The 13637-nt window shown below is 53.0% G+C and overlaps 1 protein-coding gene across 10 annotated transcripts in view; it reads left to right on the forward strand.

The window, feature by feature from the left end:
• Positions 1–13637, forward strand: part of CLIP1 (CAP-Gly domain containing linker protein 1) — an 88318-nt gene that overhangs the window by 24819 nt on the left and 49862 nt on the right. For all 10 annotated transcript variants that reach the window (XM_037051989.1, XM_037051994.1, XM_037051992.1 and 7 more), the window contains exons 3-5: positions 2461–3032; positions 11253–11377; positions 11769–11991. In XM_037051989.1, coding sequence (XP_036907884.1) covers positions 2461–3032; positions 11253–11377; positions 11769–11991 — 920 coding nt within the window. The remainder of the gene's footprint in view (positions 1–2460; positions 3033–11252; positions 11378–11768; positions 11992–13637) is intronic.

The following is a 13637-nucleotide window of genomic DNA, read 5'->3' on the forward strand; positions in this document are numbered from 1 at the left end:
GTGTCTGATCCTCGCCCCGTGAGAGATCCTGGTTTCCCGCCCGCCCCCGGGTCTTCACACCCCTCAGGACCGTGGGTTTAGGGGTGTGTAGAGCGAACAGACACTAGTCTGGATTGAAAGACAAGGTGATGCCATCTGAAGGAAGGCGGCGTTGGCACCGAGGGAGCAGGCAGGGCAGGGCCTGCGGTCCAGCTGCTGAGGGGACCCTCCCCACTTTGCAGAAGGGCCTGCCCTCCGTGATCTTCAGCAGCCCCCTCCTTGTCTGCCCTTCACCTCCTTCTCCACGGTTTCAGTCTACGGTTCATAACGATCGGTTTAAGTCTTTGGTGAGAGAGTCAGGGGACAGAGGGTTCTCGTGCTTGCTTTTGTGGTCTGTTTATGTGACTTAGCTGCAGCGAGACATGCTGTGTTACCAGCCATTCCGGACAGGTGCCCGCCGTAGTGCGTCAAGCCCCGCCCTGCGTAAGGTATTCTGTGGAGATGCTCGTTCGCCTTCCAGGTGGCTGGGGTCTTGGTGTGGGTGTGTTTGTTCATTTGTTTTTTCACTCCTGTATTCTGCCCACACACCTGGAACTTTGCCTGGCGCCTAATAGGAGCTCAGTAGATATTTGTCGATTGAATGGCGATCCCAAGTTCTGTGTCAGCTACAGCCTGGGTTTTATCAGAAAGGACATCAAACATTGTAGGGGACAGGAAACCTTTGCTGATAAAGCAAAGAATTGTGAAGAAATGGTTTTGGTTCAGGGCTATTTAGCTTTGAGGAAAGCAGTCAAAATTGACCTCTGTTCTCCTTCCCTCGGAGCCCTTCTCATTTAAGACCCCGCCGCGTCCCGCGGGGCCTCCCACTGTGACGATCGGTCCTACATCAGAGCCCTCTGCCTCCCTGGTGGCACTTGTCCTGTACGCCCCTTTGCACGTAAAGGCCTGGAGTCCAGGGTCGTGAGCAGTTCGACTTCACGTCCCCAGCAGTGCTTGGCACACCCGGGTTTTTTTAAAGAGTAAAGCAGCTTATTAATACTGAAACTTACGTGCTTAAAAGGAAAGAATTGCCAAGGAACTCAAGGCACTTTTATGGGTCGTTTTTCAGAAATCCGTGCTTGTAGCCCCCTGGGAAGAGGGGTTGCTGATGTACAAAGCTAGAACCAACTCTGAAAAGCTGAGTTGGCTGGCCCCTGCCTTTGATGAATTATTATCTGTTCTACCTGAGGGCATCGACTTGCTTCTTAAAAAAAAAGAAAGAAAAGAAAGTCCTCCACAGACTGAAGCTTCGCAGTCTCCCATAGGGTAGCATGAAGAGATGTAGCCCCAGCCCACTCTGCTCCCCAGCCTTTGCCTGATGGGCGGCTGCTCACCAGGTCTCAGGCCACGCACAGCCTTCTCCAGGAGGCCTTCCCTGACTGCTCCCCCGCAGGGCGCTGTGACCTCCGTGGCACTTTGGCTGCCCGAACTATTGCATCTGTAGATGAACCCGTCTCCGCATCTCTAGACTGAGCCCCGTGAGGGCACAGGCTGTGCTGTCTGGCTCTGTCCCCCAGCGAAAACACTGCCTGGGGCTTTGTCCCAGAGTGGGAGGAACTCAGAGACACATTCAGCATGGATAAATGTGGTTTCTCATTGAGTATACACTTACAAACCCTCAAGACAGATACCACTTTCCCCTACAGAGGAGACACTGAAACTCGGAGAGGCCGTGTGACGTCCTAGGATCACAGGATGCCTAGTCAGGGTAGAATGACAGGGATGTGGGCCTTCTTCACCAGTTCCTACGGACTATTTGCTGGACGCTTGCAGGATGAACGCTTGAATGCGTTTTCAGGGAAAACATTACATTTCTGGCAACATCTAGCGTCTGTCTTTGCCACAGAGAAGTGATCGCAGGTATCTCACCTTCGTGGGCCAGATGCTCCCCCCCCCGCACTGGGTCGCCCGCTCTGCTAGCAAAGGGGGGGCTTTCGTGGTTGTCCTGGAATGACGATGACAGGGGCCACAGCATGGAACCTGTCCTTCCATCAAACCTCACTGCGGGCCTCTGGTACACGGTCCTAGCCTTGTCGGCTTTCATCGGCCACTCAAAAGTGTGACCAGAGGTGGCCACGTGGGTGTTTGCTCGTGACGTTCAGGGTGGGGGTAGAGTAACGAGTGAAGTCAGAACTGTGTTGTGACTGCTGGGGAAAAGACTGATTTTTGCTTGTTTGTTTGTTTTGACTGCTTCCAATCTTAATTGCAAATAAGGATTAAATCTCACCAGGTTATTAAGTTTCGGCAGCATTGAAAATGGTAGTGATGGGTCGTGTAATTTTTGCCTGCCTGCTAAAAAGGAAAGGAGAAAAACAGAACCCTCTCAGAGCTGCAACTGTGCCTGTTGCCCTTGGCTCCCTCTGGTTGGTTGTCCTGTGAGTTGCGAGCTGTCTGCTGGAGAGGGGGCTGGGGCCCACTTCTGATCCCTCCTTCTGTTCTCAGTCGCAGCTCCCGTGGACAAACCGGCGCCCAGCGAGAAAGCATCCGGCGCCCCTTCCTCTGAGGCCCAGGAGGAGTTCGTGGACGACTTCCGTGTTGGGGAGCGGGTCTGGGTGAATGGGAACAAGCCCGGGTTCATCCAGTTTCTGGGAGAAACCCAGTTTGCCCCAGGCCAGTGGGCCGGGATCGTGCTGGACGAACCCATCGGCAAGAATGACGGCTCGGTGGCGGGAGTCCGGTACTTCCAGTGCGGACCTTTAAAGGGCATATTCACGCGGCCTTCGAAGTTGACGAGGAAGCTGCAGGCTGAAGATGAAGCCAACGGCGTGCAGACGACGCACGCCTGCCGAGCGGCTTCGCCTCTGCCCACGGCTGCAGCCAGCGCCACGGCCCCCTCCCCGGCGCCCCCCTCAGGTGTTCCTCCCAAACCGTCCCAGCCAGCAGCGAAGGAAGCTGCGGCCACACCACCCATCAGCAACCTTACGAAAACTGCCAGTGAGTCTACCTCCAACCTCTCGGAGGCCGGTTCGATCAAGAAAGGAGAACGAGAGCTCAAAATTGGAGACAGGGTGCTGGTGAGTCCGAGACCCTCCCGCGTCTTCGCGTGGGACGGGGCGGGGGGGCGAGGTCACTGGGGGGGCTGGAATGCAGGCTCAGGGTCTGTTCCGGAGGGGCAGCCCCCCATCTATGGAGAAGTGAATCAGCTTTGCTAGTAGTGCAGTTTATATGCAAATGTGATACAGATCGGAACCTGGCCGTGTAGTTTGAGCATAGAATGAGCGTGAGTTTGCACCGTTCAGTTTTCGTTTTCTCTACCAGTGTAGCCAAAGGCACAGTGAATTCATAACTCACAACCATTAAGGTTACTTTACTTGACAGAACAGGTTCAGGAGAGGCCTCAGATGTCTATAAAAGTTTTTCAAAAAGGGCTTTTTTTTTGCTTTAAGAATGCGCAGGAAGCTCTTCCTTCCCACCAACTGAAGTGAGGAAGCATGAATGAAAGTGCTAGTCACATAGAGCGCTGTTTGGCTGCTGGAACAGAAAGCGTGACCAGGTCGGGCTGGTGTAACTCATAACCACAGGCTTCCGCATGGACGTCATGATTCGGGTGGCCCCGAGGACTGGGAATCGGCCAGGCAGAGGGAAGTGATGGCGAGAAAGAATGTTCTAGCGCAGGAAAGGGCAGACTCCCGAGATGAGAAGGGGCAGGCGTGTTGAGGAAGAGGCCAGTGTCCTTCCCCAGGTGCATCGAGCACCTGGTAGGAGGTGACACTGGTCACCTAGCTGGGGTCGGCAGGGACAGGTGCCTGGGCAACACGGGGCCTGTGGGGCTGGGCCGTGTAAGGGATTTTGGTTCCGTCCTTCAGAGTGGGGGCCGGAGGAGGGATGCCGTGAGGTCGACGTTTGGAAAGATAACTCCGGCCCGTTGTAGATAGAGAGGTGGACGAGACTGGGTTTGGGGTGACCCTTCCTTGAAGAAGTTGGGTGTTGGGGAGAATGGGGGTTCGGGCTGGAAGAGTGGCGGGGCTAGGGGAGGTCGGGTTTGTTTATTGATTTACCCATTTGAAAATGGCCGAGTCCGGAGTGTTAACTCTCCTGACCGCGTGGCGAAGAACAGCGTGGAGACGTGGCAGTGAGAGCAGCATCGGAGCTCGATCCCTCAGGGGTGGGAGGGGCGGCGCCCTGCACACAACTCACTCAGGCTGGGCAGGCCCTTGACGGGGAGGGGGACTCACTCGGGAGGCCTAGGGAGGGGGGAGGCTGCTCTGCAGGTGCAGCTGGTTGGGGAGGGTTGCATTACCTGTTCAAAATGAGCACGCAGAACTGTGCCCGAGTCTGTGAGAGTCCGAAGTCGCACGAGTGTGTTACTGGAGATGGTAAAACTCTTCCCCGCCTTTGGGTGGTCTTTCTAGGGGAAGTTACAGGGGCTTCTCGGAATCACAGTATCTCAGAGCTGGTGAGGACCTTTTGGGGTCCTCTTTTCACCTGGTAGACTGAAGCCCAGAGGAGAAAGGTGAAGACTTACCTTCAGGTCGTGTGGCCGTGTGACATGTGTGCTCATATGTCACTCCTTTTCTCCCCAGTCCCTGTGTTTTTTCTACTTTATGCTGCTCTGTTTAATAGAAATCTTTCATTTAGAAATATAAAACAGTTGTACTTTAAAATTAATTCATTAAGGAAATTAGAGTTAGAAATCTAAAATGTTTGATTTGAAATATACCTGATTAAAGAAAAATTCTGTTGATTCCAAAACTCCTAATGGAACTCAGATTAATTATTAGATCATTGTTATGAGATAATTGCTGTAGAATGTCCAGCCCCACACCCAGCGCCACAGGGCCCCTGCCACACGGACCCGTGCTGGGTGGGGGGGGTGGGGACGGGAGGCAGGCCTGCCTTCTCCACACCCCTCGCCCTGACTTCGCAGGGAGAGCAGGCAGGGGCTTCTCATTAGGGGCGATGTTCAGCCCAGTGGCTTCTGCAGGGCCCAATGACAGAGCTCCCAAAGTGTGACTGTAGCAGGTGCCCCTCTGTGTTTTCAAAGGAAATATTTATTTTTAGAGCCTGGGAAAGGGAGGGAGAAAGAGAGGGAGAGAAACACCCACGGGTTGCCTCTCCCACGCCCCCAGCCAGCGACCTGGCCCATAACCCAGGCAGGTGCCCTGACTGGGAACAGGACCTGAGACATTTCACAGGATGACACCCGCCCACTGAGCCATGTCATTCAGGCAGGTGCTCCTCTCTTGAGGAAGGCAGTCAGGGCTCCAAGAAGTTCCCCCTGTCCCTCCGCTCCCCTGTGCTCGGAGTCCTCAGTGAAGTGACGGAGTACACGAGTTGTGTAGGCTTTGGTAGCGTCCGGAGACCGCAGTGGGGCTGGTCTAATAAACGCTCCTGCGAATGCTCTGTGGGTCTCGTTGGCCGAAACTGCCGTGCCCTGCCTCTTGTGACAGGCTCCCCTGGGCTGTTGCTGCCGTTCACTTGACTCTCAGAGACGTCCCTCCTTCTGGACTGGGGATTCCTGGGGCCGCGACTCACCTCGTGTGATTCTGAGATGGCCTTGCTGTGTTTCCGGGCTGTACATGGTATTTCGAGGATGTGACATCAGGTTCCTGAGAAACATGACTCACTCCCAGCTGTTCTGTTTCAATGTGGACGTCTCCGTGTCTGGGACTCTATGTTCTACGCTGGATTCTTAGCTCATGACTATATATGAGAAGGGGATTGCAGACTTTTTTTTTAAGTGACAAGCTTTACCTTTCTTTCTCTGAGCTACTCCCAGGGCTGCCACCCTGAGAATCTTACAGTGTGAGTCCATAGGCCATAGGATGCTGTGAAGGGGAAAAAGCTTCCCAAGAAATAAAACACGTCCTTATTTGTAAGATTTATTTTGCTTGGGTTTGAACCTTAAATCACTTGCAGCTTATCTGGTGTGTCCTTTTTTGTGTTTTTCCTCCTTTGTTCCCAATACATTTGTGAGATTTCTCTATAACATGCATATTTAAAGCACCCATATAGTGGGGTGATACTACATACACACCATTTTACAGTGTACCTCTGTAGATTTGGGGCATTTCTGTGCTCCTAAATACCAGTGTTTATTTAACACAACAAGCTGCTGTTTGGTGTCACGCTGATGGAAGTTGTGCACCTCATTTAATCACAGACATTTAGATTATTCCCATTTTTTTAAACCTAGAGATGACAGTCCTGAGCCATAGAATGTGTAGACATTTAAAATGGTAATAGATATTACCAAATTACAATCTAAAAAGCTTTTGTTATTTTACATTCTCACAAAGAGTACAAGTACGCCATTTCTAATTTGATTTCTTCTTTTTCTCAGTCCTCCTACCGAGGACTTAGAAAGCCCAAATCTCCGCGTGTGGCTGTGACATTGCACTTCCACTGGGCATTTGTGCGTCATCTGCAGGGCCGGGCGGGGGGTGTTGGGGGGGGTCCTGCTCTGAGGAAGCTGCCCTCCCCCGTGGCTGCTCTGGAGCCCGGTTGGGGGGATGGTGGTTATTAATACAGGGCATTGTCATGTGTGGCCCAAGGTCGAGAAGATTCCAGATGTTTGCATTACGTCAAAAACTCTCTTTAAAAAATATTTATTTTATTTTTTTAGAGAGAGGGGAAGGGAAGGAGAGAGTGGGAGAGAAGCATCAATGTGTAGTTGCCTCTCATGTGTCTCCTACTGGGGACCTGGCCTGCAACCCAGGCATGTGCCCTGACTGCGAATCGAACCAGCGACCCTTTGGTTCACAGGCCCGCGCTCAGTCCACTGAGCTACAGCAGCCAGGGCTACGTCAAAATGCTTTCTGGAGGCCTTGGCTGACTGTTGAGACCTTTTCCAGCACAACAGATTTTACTTAGCCCGATTCCTTTGCCATGAGGATTGCTGCAGATTTGAATTATCTTTTCTGAAATTATTTTTATTTTTCTCATTTTCACTTTCCAAAAGCCTTCAGTCTCACTCAGCAGAGCCTTGTGGGCTCACTGGGGGGAAGAGAACGGACCTCACGGTGCTGATGGGCACAGGGTCGGGCAGCTTCTGCCTGTGGTGTGCTGCCAGGCCCAGCGGTCAGGTCCCCTCTGTCCATCAGCGCTTGTTGGTTCCTCCTCCTGCTCGGGGCCTCCCCCCCTGTGGCAGGAGAGCGTTGCTAGTGTGTTCCTTCTGTCCCTTCTGAGGCTCCGGAATGCCTGTGGTCACCTGGCCAACCCCCCGCCCCAACTGGCCCTAGTGTTGGACCCTGCCTGGAATCGGGTCATCGTCACCTTTGCCTGGACTCCCAGACTGTTGTCCTTGCAGCCAGCCTGGCCTCTTCTCAGTCCTGTGCTTCCCGCACTCAAAGGCAGTTGCGTGTCAATGCAGGTCTGAGCGTGCTGACTCCGTGGACACCCTCTGCGGTGTCCTGTCCACGGCTGCTGGCCCTGTGTCTGCACTGCCCGAGTTCCCCACAGGCCTGGGGCCGGTGCAACGGTGCGGTTCTTCCCGCAGACCTAAGCCAGTTCTGTACTCTCGCTGTCACTTTTCATTGGAGTGATTTGCTGGAGTCCCCTCTCCATCAGTGGCCGACACCGTGTTCTGCTTTTATCTTTGTATCCTAACGGACCCCAGCACTCCAGAAACAGTGTATCGAATGAATGAATGAGAACGTAAAAATCTGAGGTTTGCTAAAGCACGAGCAGAGCTGGGTCCTCCTTCAGGTGTGTTTGTGCTGTCACGTCATTTTGTCTCCAGCAGTGACTTCTGATTTCGGCTGAGGCCACCACAGCGCTGGGAATCCCACGCTCGTGTTCAGAGAGGGAAGGGAAGGAACGGAGCCAACTGGCGTGTGCTGTGGGAACCTGTTTCTTCTGGTGTTGGCGTTGTCCGCTTTGCCAGTCTTGGTATCTGCCCCTAAAACATAGACTGGGACGTTGCGGCTTATACTTAACGTAAATGCATGTCCTGGGACTCACTGGAATGCATGAGAAGTAAAACCTGACTATAAAATAAAATCATGTTTAAATGCCCAGAAAAAGGTCTCGACTGTCGAGACCTTTCGGTAGGAAGGCACTTGAGTGATTTTTAGGACTTTGTGTGACTGTCTGTTGGAGATCCTTTGAATGGTTGCTGACGATCTTTCACAGGGAGAAGGAAAGCAAGCGTCTTGTCTGTTTTATGAGCCCAGAATTTCAGGTTTGGTCGGGGAAAGAGTAAGCTGCCTGTTCTAGGAACGAAACAAACTTAGCGGCCTGGCATCCCCCTCCCCGGGGTAAATGTATATGTTATATGGCCTGCATTTAGAGAAACAGTTGCTAATCTGTCATGTGGTCATTCTCCATCAGCCTAATCTGGGTGAGGCCTGTGGTTTGCACGGGGATTTCACTGCCCACAGCCCACCCGTTGGACGGACGCCTCTTGGAAAAACGGTCGTCCTGATGATAACTTAGATCACGCGCAAAGCGTCCAGCCGACTCTCTGAGGAGATCGCGTCACCCTGAACTAACGCTCCGTGCTCTGTCCGCGTGACGTGGGCCAGACAGCTTCTCCGAGCGCCTCGGTGCAGGAGGGGCAGGGACGGAGGCCAGCTTTGTGTAGGTGGCTCTGCAGACGCCGTGGACCCCAGGGAGAACAGGGAGGGGTCGGACGGGCGGGTCTGGAGCTGCGGGCTCGTCGGGGTGGGCAGACCCGCTGCAGCCTGTCAGACACCGCTCGGCGTTATGTGGGTTGTTTCAGTTAATTGTCCTGTAATGAACAGTCCTGTAATTGCCCCTATTTTACTTGTGAGGAAACAAATTAAGCAATTTGACTGGTTAATAGAGCTGGCATTTGAATCTGTCCTGCTTTCAAGTTCGTGCGAGCGTAGTTCTTCCTCGCCTGCTGCTGTCCTTTCCCTCAGTCGGTCGACGTGGAACAGCGGGCCTTTTCTCTGCGGGTCACAACCGCGAGGTCGCCTCCTGTCCATCCAGGACATCTTGGTCGAACGCCTACCCTGCTCCGCCGGGTGCGCCGGAGGTCCTGGCGGTGTCCTCTCCGACTCCAGCTTTCCTAGTGCGACACCTCCATGACCCCAGGACGGGCCGTCGTCACCCTTCACGCCTGGAGCACCTCAGACCACACCCCTGTGTTCCTTAGATTGGTGTCGCAGGGAGTTTCTCTTTCAGAGAAGAGGCTTCGAGGCCCTAACACCCTCTGTCTTCAACAGAGGGTTGTAACAGAGCTGGGAGTACGCCTGTCATCCCAAACTCACAGAGAGCTGCGCTCAGAGAAAAGGTTCGAATAAATGCCTTCAGTACAAAAAGCAAGACAAAAAATAACGCTGGTCTGAAGAAATTAGGAAGTAAAGAACAATAAACCAAAAGGGAATAGGGAAAAGGGAATAGTAAAGATGCAAAGTGAATTGAATAAAATAAAGAGCATGAAAAGCAAAAGGGGAGAAGTCAAAAGCTGGTTCCTTGTAAAGGTCAATGGCAAATCACCTTCCCAAGGTAATCTACATTTAACACAATCTCACTGGACTTTTTAAGAGAACTAGCCAAAGTGATTTCTAAATTTACTAAATAAGGGGAGTGTCACGCCCAGAGTTAATGCCTCTCTGTAGGGGCTGACATCGTGAGCCGGAAAGTGTCCGAGCCTCGGAGTGGCCCTGAGCCACACACAGAGAGGGTGACACTTCACCCAGGTGCAGGGCCGTGCGCGTCGTAGCCTGACTCTCTTGTGAAAATAAAGGGCGGGAAAACATAGATATTAACATCCGCACGGAAGGGCTGCCGGGATGGGTCTGTGTTGGGAGTTGGTGCTGTCACGGTTGTCTGTGGTGGTGGGCACGTGGCGCAGAGGGGACCAGAGTTGAGTAAGGGGCCCTCTTCCCTCCACCCACGTTCGTGTTTAACACTTCGGAAGGATTAGGATGTATTAGCTGTTGAAGAATTAATTTAAATTTAGAATGTCCCGTTTTTAGATCAGTAAGAAAAAGGTGAATATCCCAAACGAAAAACGAGCCAGGTGCCTGGGGTGGTCCCTCCCGTGTGCAGAACACGGAACAGCCGTCGCAGGGCGGGGAGGCGAAGCCCAGTGCCAGCAGCGACCGTCTCTGGGGGTGAGAACACAGGCATCACAGTTAGTTTTGGCTTGTGATGCCCTTAATTTCCTTCAGCGATCCACCTCTTTTAAAACCGGCAGAATTGGCTCTGGCTGGTGTGGCTCAGTACACTGAGTGTTGGCCTGCAAACCGAAAAGTCGCCAGTTCGATTCCGGGTCAGGCAACCAATACATTTTCTCCCTCCTCCTCGCTCTTAAAAAACAAAATATATATATATGTAAAATACTGTTCTGAGCTCTTCACCTCTGTTAATTTAAAAAATAAAATAAAATTGGTGGAGTTAAAAAAGAAATTAAGAAAAAAGAAGCTCAGAAAAAGAAAATGTGAACATATTCAGGAGCAGTAAGGGAAACCCACACTAGTAAATGTGACCCAGCTTGTAAAGCCGCAGTAACTGGAGCACTGGGGCGGCCGCACAGATGTTGAGCCCAGAGAAAGGCTGACACATCCGTGTGCACACGAGAAAAGGTGGCGAGGGATCATGTGGCGGAGAACGTAGTGGCAAAGGCAGGGCACTGAGTAAATGCTGGCGGGCGATTTTGAGAACAATGTTCATGTGTTATCTCAAACAATGGCTGGGACAAAAGTCAGACATTTAAAAAGATCGCTTCCAACGGTTCATGTCAAATAGCGTGGGAAGAATAGTAATTGTAATAGTTGTGAAGAAATGGAGGCCCTCAGAGTGGAAAATAGAGTTTACATTTGCACGCAGCATACAGTTAGAGAGGCCGAAGACAAAGGCGTCTGCGTGTGTGAGTGTCCCGAACACGTGTGCATGGTTGGCTTCCGTACATAAAAGGTGGAGAGGAAGTTTGAGAAAACCGGCAAAGCATTCCTTACAGTAGAGTATGGGTGGATTTTGTTTTTATTAATGATGTAAGGGTTTTATTTTTGCAGCAAGTATTTACTTTGAAACGGGGAAATCGCCCTGGATTAATAAAATGTTTTTCATAAAGAAGGGAGCAATTTGGTGGGCAGCCTTAGTAGCTGCATGTGACCCAGGCTGTTTCATTACTGGGCTGTGTCAGGGGCGGAATCACTTGGGCAGCATACGTCACCCAGGTCCGCCTGGCCGCCTCTGCAGAGGACGCGGTCACGAGGGGAAGGGGAGGGAGGCGGAGCCTGCCGACAGCGTCGATGGTGCGTGCGTGATTCCTGGTTGGAACCCGCTCACTGCCCCTTCATCCCAATGCTCTCTTCTCCCAGGTTGGCGGCACGAAGGCCGGAGTCGTCCGGTTTCTCGGGGAGACGGACTTCGCCAAGGGGGAGTGGTGTGGAGTGGAGCTGGACGAGCCTCTGGGCAAGAACGACGGGGCCGTCGCGGGAACGAGGTGTGTCAGTCGCCCTCTCGCACACTCAGGTCCTCGGGCAGAGCCCCAGAGGAGTGCTGGTCTGCGCCCCTTTTCCCTCTGATCGGCAGGCTGCTGTTCGGTGGGGTCCCTGCATTGCCAGACTCCTCTGCTGTCCGATTATCCGGTGGTAGAAGTGTTTCTTCCCGCTGTTACCTCAGTGGCTGACAAGCGATTCCGTGTCTGTGAATCATGTTGTTCACGGGCTTCTTTACCAGGCTCCGCGGGAGCGCTGCGTGCTGCACGCCACGCCAGCCCATCCGTAGACATGCCCGCGCACCAGCCACGGCAGACGCGTTAGGAGGGCTTTTTTGTTACAGTTGTTATTTCTCATAATTAAGTGTTTCATTCCTCTCATTATTGTTCTCTACAGGTATTTTCAGTGTCAGCCTAAATATGGCCTGTTCGCTCCTGTCCACAAAGTGACCAAGATTGGCTTCCCTTCCACCACACCAGCCAAAGCCAAGGCCGCTGCGGTGAGGCGGGTGATGGCGACCACCCCCGCCAGCCTGAAGCGCAGCCCGTCGGCGTCCTCGCTCAGCTCCATGAGCTCGGTGGCCTCCTCCGTGAGCAGCAAGCCCAGTCGCACAGGATTAGTAAGCTTCCCTCCCCCTCCCCGCACGCCTCTGCCCGCGTCGCCGCCTCTGCCCGCGTCGCCGCCTCTGCCCGCGTCGCCGGCTCTGCTCCCAGGCTTGCCCAGCCGCCCCTGCCCCTGTGCTGAAGGCAGCCTGTGAGAGGCCCAGCAGGTCTCACAGAGTACAACTCTAGCAAGAACACACGTCTTAAAATAAAGTTTTTAACCACCCCTTTCAGATCCTTGGGACGTAACAGGTCCAGTTCTGGGTGGATCTGTGGTAACTACTGATGAAATGACTTCTCCAAAATTGCTTTGGGCACTAGAATGGCAGGGAAATTAGGGGGATCCTTCTTCTCAAGGTCATAGATTTCTTTCTCTCTTATTTCAGTTTTAGGATCCAGAGTATCTTGAAAAGCCACATTCCTAGAATTGTAATGCGGTCTCACCCACTGAAAGCAGTGAATGGGTGGAGTGCCCCCCCCGCCCCCGCCCCGACCTGGGCCATAGGACACAGAGAGGAACTTCTGAAACCTGAAAGGGTGCTCGGAAGAGCTGTGTTTCGTTTTGTCTCCATTCTCCACCCTCCACCTCCTGCTCCCACCCACCTTCCACTACCCACCCCCTTCGGGTTGCTGAAAATAGAGTCATGGGAATTAAAACAGGCAGCCTCTCACTCATGGGTGTTCTATTAGGGTCAGGGCGATGACTTTTAGATTTCATACCCCACCTTTAAGTGTATTTACCCCAAGGGAGGCACACACTGTTGAACTTTGAAGTGGCTGCGCGAGGCGGTCCTCCGGGCTGAGTTCGGGATGGCTGCATGCTGGTGCCGAGGTGCAGACAGGGGTCAGGGTGTCCGCAGGTGGATGTCGCTTTGCCCTCTCTGGGGTGATGTCCGGCAGGGAGAGGAAAGGCGGGGGGTTTGGTCCTCACAGCGGGGCCTGCGCTCTGGCCAGGCAGCTTCTTCCTCCTGTGTCCAGGGCAAACTGAAGTCCCGCTCGGACGGTTTCGTTTCATGTTTGAGAAGAAGGCTTGCACCTTTGACAGAAGCGTGACACGTGGACTTAGTGGAAGCTTGACAAGCGCAGTGAACGGGAGGCGAAGAGCCCCTTGGTTTGGACGGAGCCTAATTCCTTTGGCCGGTCCCGGACAGTTCCGCAGAAGGGTTGGGCCTGGCCTGGGAGTCCTCTCTGGCATAACTTTACTGCGTTGTAATCGTTCGTGCATTTCTCTGGGCAATAACCAAGCTCCCACGCCCCCCCTTCTCCCTCCCTGCCAGTTCTGAGTCCTCTTCCGTCACCTCAGCGGAGGACACTGGCAGGGGAGAGAGGAGTCTTCTTTTAAAAACATTTCTGTCTGGGGTAGCTACTGTTTCTGAATCAAAAATCCCTGTGAAAGAAGATGTCAAGGACATAGGAACATTGAAGCGATTTGCCAGAACTGTATCTCGGCAGTGCAGTCCTGTTCGCATGTGCAGACAGTCTGAAGATTCTTTCATCCAAAATGGTCTTTGAAACCGTGAGCACAGAGGTGCCCAGACGTCCTGGTTCCGCAGCACCTGTAGCGCCGTTTTCTCTGGTGCCCCAACCCAAAAGCAGTGGCCAGCAGTTCTGTTTATTAAGTAATCATGCTTAGCCCTGGCCTGTGTAGCTCAGTGGATTGAGC

Source organism: Sturnira hondurensis, unplaced genomic scaffold, assembly GCF_014824575.4.
Source record: "Sturnira hondurensis isolate 20B ecotype Veracruz unplaced genomic scaffold, ASM1482457v3 Scaffold0007406, whole genome shotgun sequence".
NCBI lineage: Eukaryota > Metazoa > Chordata > Mammalia > Chiroptera > Phyllostomidae > Sturnira > Sturnira hondurensis.